This window comes from Bufo bufo, chromosome 1 (genome assembly GCF_905171765.1).
Source record: "Bufo bufo chromosome 1, aBufBuf1.1, whole genome shotgun sequence".
In the NCBI taxonomy this organism is placed as follows: Eukaryota; Metazoa; Chordata; class Amphibia; order Anura; family Bufonidae; genus Bufo; species Bufo bufo.
Window position 1 is genome coordinate 604,987,919 of NC_053389.1, and position 22,151 is coordinate 605,010,069.

General features: G+C 44.5%; 1 protein-coding gene across 1 annotated transcript in view; it reads left to right on the forward strand.

The window, feature by feature from the left end:
• The first annotated feature begins 2,188 nt into the window (after positions 1–2,188).
• The window catches only part of LOC120985567 (TRPM8 channel-associated factor homolog), a 37,761-nt gene continuing 17,798 nt past the window's right edge, over positions 2,189–22,151 (forward strand). The window contains exons 1-4 of the mRNA XM_040413585.1: positions 2,189–2,841; positions 3,044–3,993; positions 20,439–20,533; positions 21,423–21,636. Coding sequence (XP_040269519.1) covers positions 2,189–2,841; positions 3,044–3,993; positions 20,439–20,533; positions 21,423–21,636 — 1,912 coding nt within the window. The remainder of the gene's footprint in view (positions 2,842–3,043; positions 3,994–20,438; positions 20,534–21,422; positions 21,637–22,151) is intronic.

A 22,151-nucleotide genomic window follows, 5' to 3' on the forward strand; every position in this document is an offset into this window, starting at 1 on the left:
AAAATGCGATTCGTTACCATGAAGTGTGAGGAAATTCGGTTTCGGTGCAAATCGAATTTTTCCTGAAATTCAGATCGAATTCCAATTCGTCAACTTCGATATGCTCATCTCTAATTATGAAGCAAAGGACGCATCGCTAAAGCAGTGCTTGGATGGCATAATCCTGCCTCCGAGTGCTCACATACTTAATTTTCATATTTATAAAAGTTGTTTTTTCTCCACCACCGGAACAACTACAGAAGAAATAAAGGTATCATTTTTGTCATTGTCATCAACCCTACCAGGCTATATGCCTGGTAGGGTAGGGTTGATCTGGGTGACAGAGCCTCTTTTTTACCTGTTTTCAACCCCTAGAGGATATCATCTAATTTTAAAAGCCAAATTAAAACAGCTCACTTGGAGTATTATCAAATTTGAGCTGAATTTATTAAACAACCAAGATTCCCTCTCTCTGAAGGAATGCTCAGATTAATCCAAGCCATACAAAGAAGGAATCACTAGCTTATTTATAACATCTAGGCCACAATATCATAGCTTTGACTGATACTCTAAGAGCATGGACTCTTATGCTATGGAAAATGCTGGCACATATACAACTACTTTGGAGCCCACGATATGGAAAGGGCTACTTCTTTATGAGCTTCTACAAAGGGTGTTCCTTAATATTAAGCAGCTAGATGGTCTATAAAACGTGCTTTAATTAAGTTCTATTGTCATCTTTCAGAAATTGAACTACCGTAATACAAATTCTGAGAGGTGCTACTGTACCCAACAGCTGGTGCTGGGTAGCTGTCTCCTGAAGAACAGTGCACAGTTTGCAGAAATCTATGATCTGCAAATGATATTTGTTATAGGGAAGGGACAGTGGCCCTCCCAATACCCAACCCATTTAGGTTTTCTATTGGTAGCAGGGGATACTAATTAAACTATACAAATGTTCCTTTGGAAAAAAAAAACACATCAAGAAAACCACATTTCTAAAAAGTTAATTGCAGTTGATCAGAGTTTGTATTGCGGAAACCCCTTTAAATGGGTTTTCAAGTTACTTAGAGCGCAGGGCTGAAATAAACAGACACATCTGTAACACCCCAAAATGGTGTTACCACAACTGCACCCTGCTACTGTCTTTATTGGGCTAATACAATGTCATCTATGTATTCTGTTCCAGGTTCACCACAATGTGCATCTATAATATTGTTACATAACTGTTATAAATGTAATGTACCTGGTTCACCAGCAGGTGGCAGCTAACACGGCAGAGCTGTACAGTACTTAGATAGAATGGAGCGTTCCATTCAATTCTAACCCCCCTCTGTAGGGAAGTGGGCTAGTCCTTCAGGAAGGGTGGGGACCAGTTAGAGTGAGTTTAGTTTGCCCCCAGCAAGGGGAAGGGTGTGCAGAGGCACGTCTCTGCTGGACGTGCCCACGCTAGCCAGAGCACCTTAAGCTCTGCTGGCCAGGGAGGCTGAACCATAGAAGCCTCAGGAGCCAGGAGATCAGTTCCTCGGCTGAAGCTAAGTCCGATTAAAGAGTGAAGTGCAGCATAAAGAAGAAGCCAAGTTACTAAGTCAGCTTGTTAGTACAGCAGAGTGAGAGAAAGATATAGCAGAGTTGAGTTTGCCTGCCAGTTTATGCTAAAGCCTGCTCGAACCAAGACAAAGCCTGTAAACTGTTTGAAAAAAAGTTTATTCAAAGTAAACCTGCCATTGAACTTCATCTCAAGGTCTGGACTCAAGTTCTTTCCGAATTTCCTTGCTTCGGAGCCAAAGCCTGTGGTCTAGCAGTATCCAGGTAGGAGCACCGTGACACATAAAGAGACATTTAGGCCGCATGACACCACTCAGCATTTCCTACACCTGGGACGCGATATAGGAGGGCTGTGGGGGGAGGCGCCCGTTTCACATCCACTACCATGTACCATCCACTGCGTCATTTCTCCATGCACCGATTTCCTACTGGGGTTCTGGCAGTATCGTCCTTATACACATGAGGCAGCCTTGTAAAGCATGGAAGTATACAAATTCCTTCATGACTTTCCAAACTGATCAAGTCGCTGCCCCCTGCCCATATAGCATTGCCAATTACGTAACTGCAGTATAAAAGTAATCAAGCAGTAGTCCCCATGACTACAGTATTTCCATACCTTTTTATACTGTTTTGACAAATGTGTTTTACAGTTTTTGTTTTTATGCTTACTTATTATCTTTACAGTTATCAAGAAATCATGTTGGCTAATGAAGATTATGCCTCACTTACCAAAGGCATCCAGAATCTGAATTTTACAGGAGACAGTATTCCTTGTAGGCTTCTTCTTACTGGTGACACAGCATTCCCAGTGCTGGAGACTCCTGCAAAGAATGCTCTCATTGCTGCATCCAGATACGGCAAGGGCCGCTTGATTGTCATGAGTCATGAATCATATTTGAATGAGCCACAATTTAAGGATTTTCTGCAGAATGCGATATCCTGGTTGAAACCATCCTCAGAAGCAGTAATTGGCATCGAAAACAGCCTAGGTCTCCTGGCAGACACTCTATCTATCTCTGGACATAAAATTGACACGACCTCTGGCTTTAAGGAAGATTTGGGAGTGTTCTGCATGACACAATATAATGAAAGCCAATTATCAGAAATTGTCTCATTTTTGAGGGAAGGTGGCGGTCTCCTTATTGGAGCTCAAGCCTGCCATTGGTCTGAATGCCACCCAGAATTAAACGTTTTCTTCGATTTTCCTGGAAACAAAATAACATCTGTAGCTGGAGTCTATTTCACTAATAAGACTGGAGAAAATGGGATTTTCCCAGTGAGTGAGAAACCAACACCATTTCCGTCTTTTGATGAGTAAGTACATATTTGCACCATGTAAGTACTAATGAGGTTTTCTAATTCATCTTCTAGTTCTGTGTAGATAATGCACTTATTTCATGATATTCATTACTGTTTTTCTCTTGCTTTGACATGGTTTAGTTATGATGTCATCCAGAAATTCTTTTCTTTAGTGTGTTACTGAGAAATATTCAAGTCATTATACATCTATTTGCAGTGTGGACTTCTCCATGGACCTAAAACAGCTCTTCAATGGAGTATCCAGTCTGGATATTAGTGGGAGTGCTGTTGCTTCTGAACTCCTGCTACATGGACCGTTGACTTTTCCACTTGGACTGACAAGCAGCCACCAGTGTTTTTTTGCTGCTGCATACTATGGCAGAGGACGTGTTGTAGTGGGGTCACATGAAGGCTTCCTTACAAAACTAAAGCTGAAGTCTTTTATCCTAAATGCCATTTCATGGCTGGATGCAGGAAGAAATGGGAGGATTGCTGTTAACAAGGCAATGCGAGGCCTGATTCCCATACTACAGGCTGAGGGTATCTTGTGTGCGACTTCCAACGTGAGTTCTGAATTCAGCATTTATTGTTGCAATTCTTATGGTGATGCAGAAGTAGACGAAATCCATCAGTTTGTTGCAGAAGGAGGAAGTCTTCTTATTGCTGGACATGCCTGGTACTGGTCATACTCCCATTCAGACGTTCCTTCTCAGTATCCAGGAAACAAAATCCTTAATAGATTTGGGATAAGCATTCTGGAAAGAACCATACAAAATGGCAATTATAAAGTTCCTGAGTCTACTACTAACGCATATCATTTTCTCAGATCAGTGTGTCAGTTTCTGAGAGACTTGAAAAATGGAGTGGAGATCAAACCCCCTCTAAGCTCCTGGTTATCAGAGCTCAATCAAGATGTCTGTAGCTATCTGAAGTTGCCTGCCACGCCTCTTAGGGTGTCCCTATGGCAAGAACTTTCATATCTGGTACAAAAATTTAATTTACCCGAAGTTAGTAAAGAGAATCCAGTGAAAAACCAATCCAAAGAGGCTTTTCTAATGTGTTTGGCTCAAGAAGTCAACTGCCTATATGACTCAGTTCAAGAGGACACAGGAGAGCTTGATGTTCAAGGAGAACCCACACATATAGATATTGATGGCACAACTCCTGGTAAAGTATAATTAAAAATGCATTTGAAAATGTGGAAAATTGTGTGCTCACGTCAAAAGGAATTGTGAACAAATCTGATAAAGATTTTCCATGAAGTGAGTTTTGCATCACAATAGATTTGCTTTGGGTAAAGTTTTAACATTGTATACAAGTGTATTTAGATAAAGGACTAAAAAGGAACTACTTTATTGCCAGCAAGCAAATGTTAAAAGGGCTTTCTGGGAATTGGTTAAAATGGCCACCAGCAACCTGTCCTAGAATGTCTAGAATGTCAACAGGATGGGTCACCTCCACTTGCAGAGCTGCTTGGGGGGGTGGGCATTTTAAATCATTCACGGAGAACCCCTTTAAAGTTATGTTTTTTGTCTTTCATCACTGACAGTGAAGAAATAATTGAGGTCAAGGACACACGGATCAGGGGCAAACACACAATTTTTTGGGGGGTTCAAGTGTATTGAAGTTTACCACAGATATAACAGCACTCCCCTCTTGTAATACATCATGTGTGTACTACATCATACAACTCCAAATCTTCTTCCTTTGACACAACCTTCCAGTTACATGATAAAATACTGCCTTCTGCAGCTGCCACTAGTGGGAGCTCATTGCCACTAGGGGAAGCTCATTGCATACCTGTATACATTTAAACAGGTCCCATATGTAACGGATCACCTGGCACCCCGACTGGGTACCTCCGTTGACGATGCTCCTAGCGTTTTCCTGAGGTTTCCAAGCACTCTGGCAGACACCACAATCACTGAACCGAAGCAGCATATAAATCCTCTATAAGCCTCTGAATGCTGTAGACAGTTGAATAGGAACCATACGAATAGGTTTTCACTCCTAGCAGTCAAACTGGGACAGCATACCATAAATCCTCCCCCAAGAATGAGACGACACTTCACCTTGAGGATTAAAACAGGAACTGACTGTACTTCACGTACAGCCTCTTTTATTCACAAACCAAAAACATAGTACTGCCCACAGGGTTTTGAAATACAACCAATCAATATATTACAACACATCCCCACAATGCATCATGGTTTCCTCCTCTCTGCCCTGGACACACCCGGGGAGTAATCCAATTATCTCTCAGGACAAAGGGAAATCGCCAATACACATGTGGAACAACAGGACAGGAATCCCCACCCAAACACACAAAATCCTCCCTTCTGTCTGTGATATAATTATGGATTAACATAACTATCACAGACAGTAAAAATACTGTTTTTAAACATACTCTATAACTTTAAAACCATACATTCCATCTCCATAAAAATTACATATTTAAACTCAGCATGCATCAAATATAACCACCCTCCAGAGGATCAAAAGTTAAGTGGAAGTCCTTTATGACCGACCGCAAGCACAATTTCCTTCCCAAAACAGTTCCATAGATTTGGGCTGTGCGGTCGGTCAATTTCATGCAGAAAAATGACTAAGTCCCATCTTCGAACGGGACTTAGTCTCTGGAGCTGAAAGTTCCGTATGGAAGAAGGTAAGGGTCAGCGGTGTTCGTGTATTTGCGCATCCGATTTTAGTTCCACAGAATCTTTAGTATACACTGCTGACCGCGTTCGGTCCTATTAACAGTCCAGACATGCGGCATAGTTCTGTTACACTGTTCTTGAAGGGTAATATGTCCCGGGGCCATAGTCGTAGGGCAAGAGGCTGGTAAACAGGCCTCTCCAAAACCCAGTGGCAAAGTTGGTTTCGCCACACATCTCCCCCTCCCAGGGAAGACTAACCAGATACCTGACCTCACGGTCAGTACCTGAGTTAGTCTGGCAGTCCAACCACAACCCAATACTGGACCTGTTGAATCTTGGGGCCTGGCTCTGTTCTGTATGTCCCCAGCTGTTGAGTGGGCATCTGCTACTCCTTGCTTCCTTGTGGTTCTCCAGCTTGGAGCTGTGGGTACTTGGTGGGCAGAGGCCGACTGCGCTCTGCCCAGATGCCAGCTCTTCCGCTGGGGTAGCCTGTGGGAAGTCCGGCTCTGGAGAAGAGGATAGGGGAGGGCAGAGCCCGACTGCGCTCTGCCCAGATGCCAGCGCTTCCACTGGGGTAGCCTGTGGAAAGTCAGCCTCTGGAGAAGAGGATAGAGGAGGGCAGAGGCTGACTGCGCTCTGCCCAGATGCCAGCTCTTCCGCTGGGATGTGGTCAGGGAATCCTATCCCCAGGACCTTGTTGCAGATCGGCTGTGGAGAGGAGGAATCGCTTACCTCCTCCTCCTGGCATTCCTGCAGGGTTGGTGGGGGATCTGAACCGGCCGTCCAGCATCCCGGTAGGCCTGGTGCAGAGACCGCGGTCCCATCTGCACCATCGGAGTTAGGGGTGCTGTCCCCCTCCTCCTCCTGGTATCCCTGCGGAGATGGCTGGAGATCTGGACCGACCGTCCAGCATCCCTGTAGGACTGGTAGAGAGACCTCCGTCCCATCTCCACCTGCCATCTGTGGGTCCTCCCAGGACCAGTCTGTGAGGTCCCTCAACATTTGCGAGTAAGGACCACCTGCGTCCACACCTGGCAACTCCGGCTGCTGTTGAGGGTCTGGGCCAGCTGCCCAGCATCCCGGTGGAGAGACCTCGGTCCCGTCTCTACCTGCCTGTTGTGGTTCCTCACAGGACCAGTCTATGAGGACCCCTACCTCTGTAGCTGGTACTAAAGCAGGGGATACTTCAGTCGGGCCTTCCCAGCTGTAGGGTTGTAGGTCTGGGACTGCCACCCAGCTCTCTGGGAGTGTATATTGGGACCGAATTGAGCTGAAGAAGTATTGGTAGTCCTGCTCCAGCTCCCACTCCTTTGTCACTAGAGATGCCAGGTCTTGTCTCACCTCTCTCGCTGTAGCCCAATCATGCATAGCCTCCTTGTAGTCATAGATATCCCAGAACCGGGACCCTCCAGCATCTCCGAACTCCAGTTCTGCGAAGGCCTCAAACAACAGGCCAGGGCCATCATAATTCTCACCCTCGGGTCTGTCGTGCTCAGCCATCCCGGGGGAGTGCCGAATCACATACCACCAGAGTGCCTGGTAGGCGTCATCTAGCCAAAGCTCCTTCCATACCAGGCTCTCCAGTTCTGTCACCCACTCATTCAGGGGCTTCTCTCCCAGAAGGGGCATTCGCAGGGCCACTCGCATCCGCAACTGCTGTTCCTCACTGGGCAGACACTCGCCCCGCCGCCGCTGGGCATTTTCCAGGGCATCATACCAGACGCCTTTCCGAACTGCATCCCTCCAGTCCGGGTCATCCTCCTCCTCATAGTGGAACGCTGTTCGAAGACTAGCCGATTCCATCCTGCTGTAGCCAGGGGCGCTGTACGGATACTAGCGTTACCCTCAATTTAGTAAATCCATGAACGGTGTCTCCGAGCTGCTTCTCCTCACACTAGGACGCCATCCCACTGCTTGCCACCAATGTAACGGATCACCTGGCACCCTGACTGGGTACCTCTGTTGACGATGCTCCTAGCGTTTTTCTGAGGTTTCCAAGCACTCTGGCAGACACCACAATCACCAAACCGAAGCAGCATATAAATCCTCTTCAAGCCTCTGAATGCTGTAGACAGTTGAATAGGAACCATACGAATAGGTTTTCACTCCTAGCAGTTAAACTGGGACAGCATACCATAAATCCTCCCACAAGAATGAGACGACACTTCACCTTGAGGGTTAAAAAAGGAACTGACTGTACTTCACGTACAGCCTCTTTTATTCACAAACCAAAAACATAGTACTGCCCACAGGGTTTTGAAATACAACCAATCAATATATTACAACACATCCCCACAATGCATCATGGTTTCCTCCTCTCTGCCCTGGAGACACCCGGGGAGTAATCCAATTATCTCTCAGGACAAAGGGAATCCCCACCCAAACACACAAAATCCTCCCTTCTGTCTGTGATATAATTATGGATTAACATAACTATCACAGACAGTAAAAACAGTTTTTAAACATACTCTATAACTTTAAAACCATACATTCCATCTCCATAAAAATTACATATTTAAACTCAGCATACATCAAATATAACCACTTCCAAAAATCACACAAATCCCTCCAGCGGATCAAAAGTTAAGTGGAAGTCCTTTATGACCGACCGCAAGCACAATTTCCTGCCCAAAACAGTTCCAAAGATTTGGGCTGTGCGGTCGGTCAATTTCATGCAGAAAAACGATTAAGTCCCATCTTCGAACGGGACTTAGTCTCTGGAGCTGAAAGTCTCTTACAGCCAAATGCGTTTTGGGGTATACAACTGCCCCCTTCCTCAGTGGTGCTATTTTTATACACCATTGGATGGTTGTTCCATTGCACTTATTTCCTCCATATTCTATTAATGATACTAGGACCATCATGACCACGTGACATATCACGTGACCAGCCAGCACTTCCTGCCAACACATCACATGACAAGCCAGCATTTCCTACCTTTGTTTGGTGTGGTTTTCGTTTGGGCCCGTAACAGCAGGGCGCATTACTTACTGTGAGGACGGTATTTCCACCTGAAGACCTCGGAACAGGTAACAAGTAGTGTCGGTCTCACACAGCCGTGGGATGCCTCGGCGTGTGGGTTACCAATACCGCGCCACATCTACCGAACTTTGTTTGGATTTAACTATTGCTGTGTGTCCTTCTGACTGGCAGGTTTCTTCAGAGTTAATTTGTGCACATCCATGGTGTTCTATAGGCATTAGCCCGTTTGAAGTTGCATGGACTTTATCCATCGTCTTCAGGACATTTTATTCTCCTAGGAAATATACTTTCAAGTACAAGCACTCTATATAGAGTATATCTCCAACCAAGCCCCCCTAATCAGAGTTTCATTATCGGATTTATTTTTTATATTTTTTGCTTTTGTTCATTTTTATTTTTAATTTTTTGCTTTTGTTAGTTTTGTTTTCAGCTTTTATATTGTATTGTATTCTGGTGTTTATTAAATGTTTTTATTCATATTAATGAATGACTCATCTGGGTCTACCAATTCAAACATGGTACTGCAAGATGTTGAACGTTACAGGAATGCAGGACCCTTAAACCATAGTCGCCTGGTCTTCAGGATTATGGTGTGTGGGCACGTAGTACCTTGTTTATGACAAGTGGATCTCCTGGTCCTTAGCACCCGATTGCTGACATAGACGTAAAAGCGTCTGGTTTTGTTACAAATATATCCTAGGACTACTTTGCTGTCCATGTAAAACTCGACTTCCTCAATTTCCAGGTTAATTCCTGATGTTATAAGTTCAGCCAACTCCACTGAAAGCACAGCAGCACAGAGTTCCAGTCTGGATATTGTGTGTTCACGGAGTGGCTCCAGTTTGGTCCGGCTCATGACAAACCCTATATGGCATTGTTCTTTGACATCTATGGTCTTTCGGTATGCTACGGCTGCAATCGCCTTGACTGAAGCGTCGCAGAAGATACATAGTCTTTCAGTGGCGTATCCAAGCTATGGCAGCCATGGCTAGTGCCATAGGCGCCAAGCGGGGGGGGCGACAAAAAAAAAAATATCATGAAAAAAAAATTCCCACCCATTCTGCAGCCACCTCCTTTAGCCCCAGCGCTGGCGGCGGCACGCAAATTAACTTGGAAAGTACTTTTACCTTGGCTGGACAGTCTGGACTGAGGGCTGGCATGTAGGAGAAAGACAGGCGCCCCCATGATTTTCTATGAATGGGATCGCCCAGTCCGTCCGTGTATCTGCTAACTTGCAGAGGCTCCGCCTCCAGCTCCGCCTCAAGCTCCGCCTACCCTCCTCTGCGTATCGTAGCTTCATTTATCCAAGCGTGTCACTCGTGAGGTGACTGACTGCACTGAGGTGAAGTGAGGAGAAGAACTGTGAGAAGTTGGACGATTGGACCCCCAGCCAGGCAGCACTGCTAGTCTGCTACGGTACACACACACATCATGATCACACTGTATAATGATGTACTGACATTCTGCAATCTGCCAAGCACTGCAGGCAACCTAATAAATGTAACCTTGCTAAATACCTAATATAGTACTGCTAAATATATGGAATAAATAAATTAGAATTATGCATAGATATCCTAAATAAAGTGATTTGTGCAAGTTGTACCTGCTGTTGCACAAATCACTTTATTTATATCTATGGCTATGCATAATTATAATTAATTTAATCCATATTGTGCAAGCACTATATTGGATGGGCTGCTTGCTTCTGTTTGAGACTGTCATGATGCCAGGCTTAGGCTATTGTCACACTGGGGCGTTGCGCTATTGGCGGTAAAGCGTCGCTATTTGAGCGGCGCTTTACTGTAGTTTTTGCGGCGCTATTCAGCCGCTAGCAGGGCGCCCGGCGCCTCAAATATGCGGCTCGCAGGACTTTGAGCTTCCACTAGCTGCCCAAAAAGGGTTAAAACCGCCCGCAAAATGCAGCTTGCAGCGGTGCATTGCTGGCGGTTCGGCGGCGCTGCCCATTGATTTCAATGGGCAGTGGCGCTTTCGAATCAGTGTGTACACTGTTCCTACAGCGCCTCAAAGATGTGGCTAAAAGGACTTTTTTTATTGTCCTGCCAACGCACCGCTCCAGTGTTAAAACCCTCTGGCTTTCACATTGGAGTGCTCTATTTTGTAGCGCTGTAGCACCTGCAAAGCGCCCTGAAAGAGCTGCTCCATTCACTCCTGTGTGAAGAAAGCCAGAGGGCTTTAACACTGGAGCAGTGCGTTTGCAAGCAGCATCTTTGAGGCGCTGTAGGAGTGGCTCCTAAAGTGCCCCTGCCCATTGAAATCAAAGCGGTGCTTTGCAGGCGTTTTTTTTAACCCTTTCTCGGCCGCTAGCGGGAGTTAAAAGCGCCCCGCTAGCGGCTGAACAGTGCCGCAAAAAAGACGGTAAAGCGCCGTTAAAAATAGCAGCACTTTACCACCGACGCCCCCACGCCCCAGTGTGAAAGAGGCCTTAAAGTCATCATCAGGTGCGATTGTGCGTATGTGCTAAGCAGACAGGGCCGCTGGTGATCCTACTTCCTCTCTCCCCCCAGGGGCGCAGTTTCAGTGCTTGCCATAGGCGCCATTTTCACTAGATACGCCTCTGTAGTCTTTGCATCTTGACTTCAGTTGATTGCATGGAAGCATACGGTCATGCCACATGAAGGCTGGACAAAGCTTCAAGAGACTTCCTCCAGGTCTTTTTTCTCCATGGGAAGCGGATCATCCCAATCAGACGTCTCTGTGGTGAAGTCTCTTAGCATCATTTTACCTTGGATGGTAACAGGCGCTACGAATCCCAGAGGATCATATAAGCTGTTTATGGTGGACAGAACTCCTCTACTTGTGAAGGGCTTTTCTTCCTTGCTGATTTGGAATGTGAATGTATCTGCCTTTAAATCCCAGAGCAAACCGAGTCTACGCTGCATGGGAAGGGAGTTGGTGCTAAGATCCAAGTCCTTTAGATCATTTGAATGGTCTTCAGGTGAGAAGGCCTCCATTAACTCACGGCTATCAGAGGCGGTTTTGTGCAGCCTCAGATTAGATAGAGCGAGCATTTCTTGGGCCCTTTTCAGGAGACTGATTGCAGTCTCGTTCGTGGGTGTGGATTTCAAGCAGTTGTCCACGTAGAAATCTTTTTCCACAAAGGACCTGACATCCGAAGCATACTTTGCTTCACCATCTCGGGCTGAATGTCTGAGACCATAGATAGCGACTGCAGGGGAAGGACTGTTTCCGAAGATGTGCACTCTCATTCGGTACTCTACAATGTCTTCATTGGGGTCATTGTTGCAGTACCAGAAGAACCTCAAGTAGTTCCTGTGTTTTTCCTTGACGAGGAAGCAGTGGAACATCTGTTGTATGTCGGCCATAAATGCTACGGAATCTCTGCAGAAGCGGAGAAGTACCTCCAGAAGTCTGTTGTTGAGGTCTGGACCAGACAGTATGACATCGTTTAGCGAGACGCCTTTGCACCTGGCGCTCGAGTTGAATACTACTCTTATCTGCCCTGTTTTTTTAGGATGATACAAGCCGAATATGGGTAAGTACCAACACTCCTCAGAGTCTTGGAGCGCGGGTGCCATTTCTGCATGGTTGTTCTGGAATATTCTTTCCATGAAGGCAAAGAAATGTTCTTTTGTCTCTGGTGTCCTCTGAAGTTTGTGTTTGAGGGAGATTAATCGGCTGTAGACAAGTTCTTTGTTGTTAGTTAAGCATTGTCTTCGGGATTTAAACGGTAAAGGTGCGACCCAGCTTTTTGACTTGTCTTTTACTATTCCTTGATTCATGATATCCAAGAACAACCTGTCTTCTATAGACATTGCAACCCTGTTGTCTTCTCTTGTCCTGTGGAAGACTGTGCACCCTAAGTGATCTTGCCCATCATCGCAGGCGTGGTCTTCATAGGAGGTTTCTACGAAAGGACAAGGCACAGGAGCACTGTGTGGCAGTTCTATTATCAGGAAACTGCTCTGACATGGGTGAAATAGGGAGGGATGTCCATTTTCAAATGTGTTGGTGAGCATACTATGGACTGAGGTCGGCTTGTGGGCTCCTCCTAGGCAGACGTCTCCTATGATGACCCATCCTAGGTCAAGTCTCTGGGCGTATGGAGCGTTTTGGGGACCGTTATTCTGTCCTCTAGCCTTATGAACTCGTAGTATGTCTCTTCCAAGGAATAAGACTATCGGGGCTTCTGGGTCCAGTTCTGGTATCAGGTGAGCTATACACCTCAGGTGGGGGTGGTATGCTGCTACCTCTGGTGTAGGTATCTCAGACCGGTTGTCAGGTATGTGATTGCACTCCAGCATGATTGGCAGGGACAAGCAGGTCTGACCATCTATGGACTCTACCTTGTCCCCAGTTGCCTTCCTCCCCGCCGTCTCAACGGTACCTGCATATGTCCTTAAGGAGTAGGGAGAACCGGACCCTAAGATGTTGAGGTTGTCAAAGAAGGTGGATTTAGCTAAATACCTGTTGCATAGATTGCATATACTTTGATTGCCTTATCTCGGTGGCCGATTGGATAAACTCTGACAAGGCAAATTTTTGAGCAGGACTTCCCTCCTGCGAGTCCTTTACAGTGAGAAGTGACTACTGCGGTGCCTATGTCAGTGTCTATCTGCTTCCCGTCATGCTCCTCTGCTCGGGGTGATACCTGAGTGGGTGGTCCAGGGTGTAAAGCCATGTTGTGTTCTGTGCTACCGCATTCTGTGCATGTCACACTGACCTTACAGTTCCTGGCGAAGTGAGATGTTGTGGTGCAGCACCTGAAGCAGATGTTGTTTTCTTTGAGGAATTCCTTGCGGTCCTCTAAAGACTTCTCCCTGAAGGCTCTGCATTTTAGTAGAGGATGTGGTTTCTTGTGCAGGGGGCATTCTTTGGTAAGATCTTTGGGTTTGTTCACTTCTTCAGAAGACTTAAACTGCCTGTAAGATGAACCTGTGGAGGCAACGTTAGTTTTGTGGACTGCCACTGGTATTTTATGATGTTTGACACCAGGGGTAGTGGGACATGATAAAGTCAAAACTGGGATCATTTCTGATCCTTGCCTGTTGAGCGACAAAGTCTACAAACACCACAAAGGGGGGGAATGGTAGATTATAAACCTGTTTGTAACGGGAACCATGTGTGATCCACTTCTCCTGTAGTGTCTAGGAATGCTAGCCCTTGCAGATCTCCTTTTGCTTGAGCAACCTGTACCTCTATCAACAAGTCGCTGAGTTCCCTGAGATTCTGGTAATCACTACCCACTATTCTGGTAAAATTATCAATTCTCTTATATAAAGCATTTTCTATAGCTTCTATTGACCCATAACACTCATCAAGTCTTTCCCACACCATATTTAGGCCTTTGCCCGGATAGTTTATGTTAATGTCTCTGATTCTTTTGGCGTGTTCAGCAGACTCGCTTCCAAGCCACTTAATGAAGAGATCTAACTCCTCACTACAGGAAAGATCTAAGTCCCTCATGGCGTTCTGGAAGGAGGCTCGCCATGCCCTGTAATTCTTGGGGTGATCAGTGAACCAGCTCCCGTTGAGCAAAGAACTTAGCAAAGTCCATGGCGGCCTGGTTAGCAACAATACTACCCGGTGTGCTGTTGTTATTCTGCGTGTGTGGTGTATCACCATACCTTTTAGAGGTTTCTGGCTTAGGGAAGACTGTATAATACCATTCTGACGGGAAGGGTGTCCCTTTAAGTAGAAACGAAGGTTGTAGCTTCTGTTCTGTAGGGCGTTAGTTGTGGTCAGCATTGCTTTGTCGCATACCGTCATGCTCGAGGTACTGCGGTTCAAGGTAGGATCTTTGGCATTCTGTATAAGCTGGCTGATATACTGGATCATAGTAGTCATCTGTCTTGGGATGCTGATGGACATATTCTGAGATGCACTGTCCTGGATCTTGTTCATCTAGGTCTGGTCTGGCTGTGTTTCTCGGATTCGGGGAACACCATGGCTTATAGGAACTCTGCTTTGGCTACTGCAGCTGTCAATTCTTTCTCTACAGCGAGTTTTTTCAGTGACACTTGCAGGAGTACTCTCTCCTTTTCCATTGACGCTTTATGGCGCACGCTCTTTTCTTCCAGTGACGCTTGCAGGCATGCTCTCTCTTCTTCCAGTGATGCTTGCAGGCATACTCTCTCCTTTTCCATTGACGCTTGCCTTAGCTTTAGTTGCATCTCTTGTGCGGCAAAGGAAGACCTTTCTTTTGCTGCTTTAGCTTCTGCACGGGCGAGAGCAGCAATCATCAAGCAGCTGACGGCTCCATATCGCTGCTCTCAGACCTTATAAACACAAAAAGCTCAGTTTTTATCTTACTGATAAGAATGTGGCTTAAATAAGTGTTTATGACCTCTTAGTAATTTAACCACTTCCCATCTGGGCCCTTTGCCCCCTTCCTGACCAGGCCAAATTTTGCAAAACTGACATATCTCACTTTATGTGGTAATAACTTTGGAACACCTTTATTTATCCAAGTCATTCAGAGATTGTTTTCTCGTGACACATTGTACTTCATGATAGTCATAAATTTGAGTCAAAATATTTCACCTTTATTTATGAAAAAATCCCAAATTTACCCAAAAATTTGAAAAATTCGCAGTTTTCTAAATTTCAATTTCTCTGCTTTCAAAACAGAAAGTGATACCTCATAAAATAGTTATTATTTAACATTTCCCATATGTCTACTTTATGTTGGCATCATTTTGGAAATGTCATTTTATTTTTTTAGGACGTTAGAAGGCTTAGAAGTTTAGAAGCAATTCTTCAAATTTGTAAGAAAATTGCCAAAACCCACTTTATAAGGACCAGTTCAGGTCTGAAGTCACTTTGTGGGGCCTACATAGTGGATACCCCCATAAATGACCCCATTGTAGAAACTACACCCCTCAAGGTATTCAAAACCGATTTTACAAACTTTGTTAACCCTTTAGGCGTTCCACAAGAATTAAAGGAAAATGGAGATCAAATTTTTAAATTTCACTTTTTTGGCAGATTTTCCATTTTAATCAATTTTTTTCTTTAACACATCGATGGTTAACAGCCAAACAAAACTCAATATTTATTACCCAGATTCTGCGGTTTACAGAAACACCCCACATGTGGTCGTAAACTGCTGTATGGGCACACGGCAGGGCGCAGAAGGAAAGGAACTCCACATGGTTTTTAGATGCCATGTCCCATTTGAAGCCCCCTGATGCACCCTTACAGTAGAAACTCCCAAGAAGTGACCCCATTTTGGAAACTAGGGGATAAGGTGCCAGTTTTATTAGTACTATTTTTGGGTACATATGATTTTTTGATCATTCATTATAACACTTTATGGGGCAAGGTGACCAAAAAATTGGTTGTTTTAGCACAGTTTCTATTTATTTATTTTTACAGCGTTCACCTGAGGGGTTCAGTCAAGTGACATTTTTATAGAGCAGATTGTTACGGACGTGGCGATACCTAATATGTATACTTTTTCTCATTTATTAAAGTTTTACACAATAATAGCATTTTTGAAACCAAAAAATTATGTTTTAATGTGTCCATGTTCTGAGAGCTATAGTTTTTTTATTTTTTGAGAGATTTTCTTATGTAGGGGCTAATTTTTTGCGGGATGAGGTGACGGTTTTATTGGTACTATTTTGTGGGACATACGCGTTTTTGATCACTTGGTGTTGCACCTTTTGTGATGCAAGGTGACAAAAATTGCTTGTTTTGACACAGTTTTTTTTTTTTTTTTTTTACGGTGTTCACCCGAGGGGTTAGGTCATGTGATATTTTTATAGAGCTGGTTTTTACGGACGCGGCAATACCTAATATGTATACTTTTTTTTATTTGTTTCACTTTAACACAATAATAGCATTTTTGAAACCAAAAAAATGATGTTTTAGTGTCTCCATGTTCTAAGAGCTATAGTTTTTTTATTTTTTGAGAGATTTTCTTATGTAGGGGCTCATTTTTTGCGGGATGAGGTGACGGTTTTATTGGTACCATTTTGTGGGACATACGCGTTTTTGATCACTTGGTGTTGCACCTTTTGTGATGCAAGGTGACAAAAATTGCTTGTTTTGACACAGTTTTTTTTATTTATTTTTTACGGTGTTCACCCGAGGGGTTAGGTCATGTGATATTTTTATAGAGCTGGTTTTTACGGACGCGGCAATACTAAATATGTCTATTTTATTTTATTTTTTCTATTTTTTTTTTTATTTTTTTATTCCTTACTTGGGATTTTTTTTTTTTTTACATGTGAACCTTTTTTTTATTTTATTTTTTCAACACTTTATTTTATTTTTATTTTATTTTACACTTTTCGTCCCCCATAAGGTCATGCAAGACCTCTGGGGGACATTTACTTCACTTTTTTTTTTTTTTTCACTGTTGATTTCTCCTGTAACTGGGGCTGACATAGTAGCCCCAGTTACAGGACAAATGCACCCCTATAGAGGCTGTACAGCAGCAATCCTGCGCTGTACAGCCTCACAGCAGGGCTGATCGAGGTCTCTGAGAGATCTCACACAGCCCCTGCACTCTCCGGTCCCGGCGGTCACATGACCGCCGGGCCGGAACAGGAAGCGCACAGCGCTTCCTGCTCTGCAGACACAGCGCTCGGTGAGCGCTGTGTCTGCAGCGATCGTGAAGGCAGGGACACCTGGGCACTGTCCCTGCCTTATCTCTGGGTTGCCCTGCTGTCACTGACAGCGGGCAACCCGATCAGCAGCTGCACGATTAGCGTGCAGCTGCTATTTCTGACAGGACGTTTTAAAACGTGCTGTCAGAAATAGACGTCCACCCATAGGACGTTTATATCCTATGGGCGGACGTGAGGCGGTTAAAGATAAGGGTAATTAGATGACCGGCACAAAGTGAAAGTAGGATACACGCAGCTAGAAAAACAGTTAAACCTTTGTGATATAACAGCTCAATATTTTTAATAAAGACCAATTGAAAAAATGATTTTTAACCCCAAATGAGTAAAATGCAATCATAAAAAGATTGCACCCAAAGGTGTACATAGCCTTTAAGGCTCAAGAATACAGGTCACCCAGATAGCAAGGATAACTTGCCACAAACTTGTGGCAGGGTTAAATTGTAAGTCTTGTTAACTTGCTGCACACATTCTCTGGCAAGTTGTACACTTGCAGAGCACTTGCAGCACAAGTTCCAGTTAACACTTTTGCAACTTGCAGCAAATTTGCTTGGCAAGTCTCTAGCAAGAGCAAAATAACTTAACGAGAACTTGCAGCAAGTTTGCAAAAGCAAGTTAATCTGGAGACTTGCAAAGCAGACTTGCTGTAAGTTTTCAACATACTTGTGAAGCTTGGCAAGTCTGCAATAGCTTAGCAAGTCATTTTCAAAATTGCAGCACAATTGCTTGCTATCTTATTATTTGTGAAGTCAGATACAGGTACTACAGACAATCGTTAGCCCTAAAACTGATGCCAGTGCACAGTGTACCCCATCCCCGGATTAAAGGGAGGGCACCTCAGGCATGAGCCCCGGGGCCTCCACCACTAAACAGGAAGTTGGGGCCTCCATCACATCTGCAGGTTTAGACTGATGACACTGCCGAACCTGCAGATGTCAGTGCCTTTCAGGAGCAGCAAGACACTACAGCAGAGGTCAGCAACCTCCTGCACACCAGCTCTTGTGAAATTACAACTCCCAGCATGCTCCATTCTCTTCTGTGGGAGTTGCAAGAAGAGCTGAGCAAATGTGCATGCTGGGACTTTCACAACATCTGGAGTGCTGAAAGTTGCTTACCTCTGCACTATCGGCTAAACTAGCCCCTAAATAAGAGTGAGCCGCTGCTGTACTGCACCCGCAGTCCGTCCATCACCTAGTGCTGTATGGATAAAAAAGATGCACACTCTCTCCTGTTTTAGAGAAGAGACATTTTATAGCCAGCCGGTGGCAGAATTACAAAACCATGCTGCCTCCTACTAGTACTGAAATAACGTTTGAGATGATCCAGAGAATATGGCAGGTGCTGGCAGCAGGCAATTATAGAAGGGGGAGAGAGAAAAGGATCTCTATAACAAGAAGTGGCTGCATGAGGGGCTCCTATGTTTGGTGAGGGACTGTGGGAGGGGGGGCAGCGTTCTCCTGAAGCTGCTGCCTGTATGTGTTTAGCACAGGCAGCAGATTCAGATGATTAATCTTAAATGTGTTTCTGTACACCTCTCAAGAGCCCCTGACAGTGCACCCACTGTCTCCGCCTTACCCCTCAGGAGTGAATTTTCTTTGCTCCGTGCCTCCTTCACAGAGCTCCTGGAAGTCTGTGGCTTCCCACGATGCCCCTTTCTGTTGCTTATGTCCCCTCCCTCAGAGATTGGACCCTTTGTGTTCTCAATAGCCCTTTCACACAGTAATTGCCACATCATGTCTCCCCTTCACCAACAGGCCCCTGACAAGTAGCATCACTCCTCTGCACTGCCTCTGTCTCCTGCACAAGTTTCTGTTCCCCATTTCTGCTTCCAGAGAGAATCCTGTTAATAAGTGTCTCCCCGTTGCCCACAGAACCCTGCCATATAGTGCTGCCCCCTGCAGAAAGCTCTCTCCTGTCTCCAGGCTGAAAGTCTTTCACTCCAAAGTAAAATCCATTAAAGATTAAAAAAATATATTTTTAATTTCAAAATAATTATTATAAATGAAATACAGAAAGTGTATACACTAGACCATGGAGTGACAACTAATTGCAGCATTTACACTACACTGTGCAGTGACTGAGCACATCGTTTACACTAGACTATGGAGTGACAACTGACTGCAGCAATAACACTATACTATGCAGTGACAGAGCGCATCGTTTACACTAGACTATGGAGTGACAACTGACTGCAGCATTTACACTACACTATGCAGTGACTGAGTGCATCGTTTATACTAGACTATGGAGTGACAACTGACTGCAGCAATAACACTATACTATGCAGTGACAGAGCGCATCGTTTGCACTAGACTATGGACTGACAATGCATCATTTACACTAGACTATGCACTGACAATGCATCGTTTACACTGGACTATGGACTGACAAGGCATCGTTTACACTAGACTATGGACTGACAATGCATAGTTTACACTGGACTATGGACTGACAAAGCATCGTTTACACTAGACTATGGACTGACAATGCATAGTTTACACTGGACTATGGACTGACAATGCATCGTTTACACTAGACTATGGACTGACAAGGCATCGTTTACACTAGACTATGGACTGACAATGCATAGTTTACACTGGACTATGGACTGACAAAGCATCGTTTACACTAGACTATGGACTGACAATGCATAGTTTACACTGGACTATGGACTGACAATGCATCGTTTACACTGGACTATGGACTGACTGATGACAGAGCTTACACCACACTATGGACTGACTGAGGCATTTACACTAGACTTTGGACTGACAATGCATAGTTTACACTGGACTATAGACTGACAATGCATCGTTTACACTAGACTATGGACTGACAATGCATCGTTTACACTAGACTATGGACTGACAATGCATAGTTTACACTAGACTATGGACTGACAAGGCATAGTTTACAATGGACTATGGACTGACAATGCATCGTTTACACTGGACTATGGACTGACAATGCATCGTTTACACTAGACTATGGGTTGACTGACCACAGAGCTTACACCAGACTATGGACTGACTGAGGCATTTACACTAGACTTTGGACTGACTAACCACAGAGCTTACACCAGGCTATGGACTGACTGACTGCAGTGTCTACATTAGACTATGGATTGACTGATGATTGCAGTGTTTACACTAGAATGATGGATTGACCAGCGGCAGCCTGTATGCCAGACCTTAACGTGGTAACAGCAGATAGACATATAGCTCAGGTACACCACCTTTCCCCCCAGCTAATTCAAAGATTTATATTATGGGGCCACTACCAGACTTTTTGCCCAGGGGCTTACTCCAAGTTTAATCCAGGCCTGGTGTACACTGTATTAACACTTATGTTGTGCTTCCAGATGGTGATTCATGGAGAAGTACAGGGCTATACTTGCCTCCTAACAAAAAAGCAACACTTGTATTTCCAGCCTCAGCTGCAGGGAAGGGCCTCCAGGTAACTCTGACCTGCTTTGTAAAACCAGTTCCAGTGTAATGTTACCATTTATGAAAGGTGAAGTGATATCTTTGTACAGATCTCACTAATTGGCTCTCAAGCAAAGTCCCCTTCTGTCTCTGCTCCAGAACAGATGAGCTCATGCTACGGTATGCCCTCTCCTACCTCATTGCCTGGATTCTAGAGCAGAGATTGTTACATTTCTTACCTACCTGCTAGTTCCCATAAAATCTCTAAACAACATTATTTTACTGATGACCTATCCATCTGATTGTGGGAGTCCGACACCCGGGACACCCGCTGATCAGCTGTTTTGAGAAGAAAGTCGCACTCCTGTGAGTTCTCGCAGCTTACACCGTATAGCAGCTGTGCTTGGTATCGCAGCTCAGTCCCATTCACTTGAATGGGGCTGAACTGTGCCTAGGCCACGTTACATATGAACGTGTCATCACTTAGCCTAGAAAAAGCAAAGAGAAGGTCAGGGAGTCACAGAAGTGCCACTGTCTTCTCGAACAGCTGATTGGCGGGGGTCCTGGGTGTCAGATACTGATGACCTATTCTCTGGATAAAAATACTGTATTGGAAAACCCCTTTAAGTGTCACATGTAAGAATCACATAGTTTTAAATTAGTTTTCCTGTAATAGTAATCATTCCGTTACTTTAATGTTTACTTGTTATGTTAAATTCTATGAGCTCATACTGCACCTCTGTATGCCTCTGTTTTTATATGGAGATGTATGGTGGTTTTTATCATGTTTAATCCATAAGAAGAAATTCTGCAGCATAAAGCTGTTCTGTCTTATCATACTTCTACAGATGCACATGCTTTGTGCATATAGTTTTGCCAGGTGTATGAGGCCTTATAATGTTGCCTGATGTCTATTCCAGGTACAAGTTGGCTGTCAGTGTGATAACCTGAGCGGAGCATCACAGTTGTGTCGTGCTCCGGTGGTTGTACATAGAAAGAATGTTGTTCACGAGAAGGTTGTGATATCCTGTGTCTGGGGAGGACTTCTTTACGTTATTGTAAATGGGAAGAGTCAACTAGGAAATGTTCCAGTTACAATCTATGGGGCAGAACCAGCTCCAACATTTATAAATGGTAGGTATAGACATTCTTTATGGTTACTTTCGCTATTAGTGGTACACAGGCAATAATACTTATTGCAGTCTCCAGAAGAGGTACAAAGCTTAGTGGTTAGTCTTACCTGTGGTGGGCAAAGTATATTGAACAATAGATCAGAGGAACAGATGTACGACATTTGTAAAGCCTCTGGTCAGTCTATATGCTCCGGTTGCGCCCAAGATGACTGATGGTTATTGCTTGAACCTTACGTTCTGCTGTAGTTTTAACCGAGTATAGCTCCCACTACAGCACGCAGCGTGATCAACTTCATCTGCATCCCTGCACCTTGGATGGCAACACTTGCAGTTTTCTCAAAGCATGGACCTTTTTTTTTTTTTAACACGGTTCAAATCCAATCTCTGTGTGACCCTTCTAAGGGCTTCAGTGGGTAACACTGACATGGAAAAGGACTTAGGAATTTTTGTGAACCGCAAACTAAGCTGTAGAAACCAGTGTCAAGCAGCTGCTGCCAAGGCCAATAAGATAATGGG